At 62.7% G+C, this 2,502-nt stretch overlaps 1 protein-coding gene across 1 annotated transcript in view; it reads left to right on the forward strand.

Annotated features, from left to right (window-relative positions):
• Positions 1-48: 48 nt before the first annotated feature.
• Positions 49-2,502, forward strand: part of FOXF2 (forkhead box F2) — a 5,621-nt gene continuing 3,167 nt past the window's right edge. The window contains exon 1 of the mRNA XM_085321632.1: positions 49-1,084. Coding sequence (XP_085177758.1) covers positions 64-1,084 — 1,021 coding nt within the window. The 5' untranslated portion in view covers positions 49-63. The remainder of the gene's footprint in view (positions 1,085-2,502) is intronic.

Consider the following 2,502-nt stretch of genomic DNA (forward strand, 5'->3'; position numbering starts at 1 on the left):
CCCGGCTCTCCCCCCTCCCTCCCAGCCTCACCCCACCCTGCCCCATTCCCCTCCCTCCGCCAGATGACCACCGCGAGCGGCCAGCAGCGGCTGGAGCCCCCCGTCCCTCTCCGCTCCTGCAGCCCGGCTCCCGGAGCTCTCCAGATGAGCCGGCCGCCCTCCTCCGCCCTGGAGACCTCCACCTCCTCTTCCTCCACCTCCACCTCCTCCTCCTCCTCCTCCTCCTCGGCGGCGGCGGCGGCGTCCTCCAAGAGCAAGAAGGCCAGCTCGGGGCTGCGGCGGCCCGAGAAGCCTCCCTACTCCTACATCGCCCTCATCGTCATGGCCATCCAGAGCTCGCCCTCCAAGCGCCTGACCCTCAGCGAGATCTACCAGTTCCTACAGGCCCGCTTCCCCTTCTTCCGCGGCTCCTACCAGGGCTGGAAGAACTCCGTGCGCCACAACCTCTCGCTCAACGAGTGCTTCATCAAGCTGCCCAAGGGGCTGGGCCGCCCGGGCAAGGGCCACTACTGGACCATCGACCCGGCCAGTGAGTTCATGTTCGAGGAGGGCTCCTTCCGACGGCGGCCCCGCGGTTTCAGGAGGAAATGCCAGGCGCTGAAGCCCATGTACCGCATGATGAACGGGCTGGGTTTTGGCGCCTCCATCCTCCCGCAGGGCTTCGACTTCCAGGCGCCCCCCGCCTCCCTTGCTTGCCACTCCAACGGCTACAACCTCGACATGATGCCCAACGCCATGGCCAGCGGCTACGAGGGACTCAGCGGTGGCCACCACGTCCCACACATGTCACCTAACCCCGGATCGACCTACATGGCCAGCTGCCCGGTGACTGCCAACGGGGACTACGGCCCCGACAGCAGCAGCAGCCCCGTGCCCTCCTCGCCTGCCATGGCGAGCGCCATCGAGTGCCACTCGCCCTATACGAGCCCTTCGGCTCACTGGACAGCCTCCGGGGCATCGCCCTACATAAAGCAGCAGGGCCTCCCCGCCGCCAACGCGGCCTCCTCCGGCCTCCACTCCAGCGTGCCTTCCTACTCCCTGGAGCAGGGCTACCTGCACCAGAGCCCCCGCGATGACCTCTCAGGTAGGGGCCCGGGGGCGGCGGGAGCGCGGCCCGGGGGCGCGGTGCCACCCGCCTACCCCGACAGGGCGTCGCTGGGGTTTCCGCGGAAAACGAGGGCCGGAGCGAGGGGGCCCCCGGACACGGCCGGAGCTGGGAAAACAGGGCTACTGCCCGGGCGAGAGAGGACAGCAAGAGAGAGGGTGGGAGCTGCTGTGCTTCGGGACACAGGGGTCCGGGGGGGGGGAGGATCTCACTCTGGCTGTGCGCATCGCTCCCTGTGGGCCTGCAAAAGGCTGCTCCGAGGAAAGCGCGGCTCCGTGCGGCCTCTCCCGGGCCTCTGGCAAAATGTGCCCCCCAGCAGGAGCGGGGCGAGCGCAGCCCCCCGCGGCCCCAGGCTGCCGCTTCGCCAGGCGGGATCGCCACCGCGCCGTTAAAGCAAAGTCCGCGGAGGTTTGCAGCGCGAGTAATCGAAAAAGGTGTTAAATATTATCCCCAAAGCCCTGCGGGCTGAGGGGGAAAAAAACCCGCTAATCTTTAAAAATGCGAAAGAGATTAAAGGAGATCCAGTGTATTTTTGCAACCGGAGGGGAAAGAGTTTTCTGAGCTCTTTCTCCAGTCCTCCCCGGCCGGTGATTACAGACAATGTCTGCTTARAAAAATCCGAGCACAAAAATGGGTAAAAGATGTTGGGCTCTTACGGGGAAATTTTCCAAATAGCCCTTTTAAATGTGGGTCCCAGAGGTTAAGCAAACAAAGACAGTCTGGGCTGGACCACACCGAAGAGGATTTTAGCCTGACTTAACCCCTATGAGAGCGAGATCTTGTTCAATTTTATGGGAATTTCAACAAGTAACAAATACAGGCGACCTTCTGCTCGGAGTCCCCTCCCGCCCCCTCCTTGGGCGCCTGTCAATCACTCTCCTGTCCTTCTCCGAGCCCCGCACCCCGTCCCGGCCTCCCCAAAGCCGGCTGCTGCCGCARGCGGCACGAGCTGGGAGCTTTTTCCTCAGCGCAAAGAGGAGCCTGCGGAGAGGAGGGAGTCTCAGTCTTTGCTGCTGCAAGCCTTACTCCGTTATTTCGGGGAAGTGGCCCCGGTAGACAGTCTCGGTGCGGCCCCCAGGCAGAGGTGGMTAGGGAGCAGGCTCCCTCTTTTGCCGGAGTTCCGGTGCAGAGAGCGCAGAGCGTCCCGGCCGGGCTGCTTCGTGCCCACGGCGCTCCGCGGTTGGATTTTTAACTCCGCTTTGCGGAGACTGAGTTAGCTCTTCCATGTGGCTGGGTGACCAGGGTGAGCCTGGAGCAGGCAGGCGGGTTCACACGGACATACCCCGCAGAAATACGTACCTTTTACTGTTCAAATAATCTGCTTTGATTTTTATTGTTGTTACTTGGGCTTTTTGTTTTTCTTTCTTTCCCCCCCCCCTTTTTTTTTTTTTTTTTTT

Source organism: Rhea americana, unplaced genomic scaffold, assembly GCF_003343005.1.
Source record: "Rhea americana isolate MKP2758 unplaced genomic scaffold, rheAme1 scaffold_70, whole genome shotgun sequence".
In the NCBI taxonomy this organism is placed as follows: Eukaryota; Metazoa; Chordata; class Aves; order Rheiformes; family Rheidae; genus Rhea; species Rhea americana.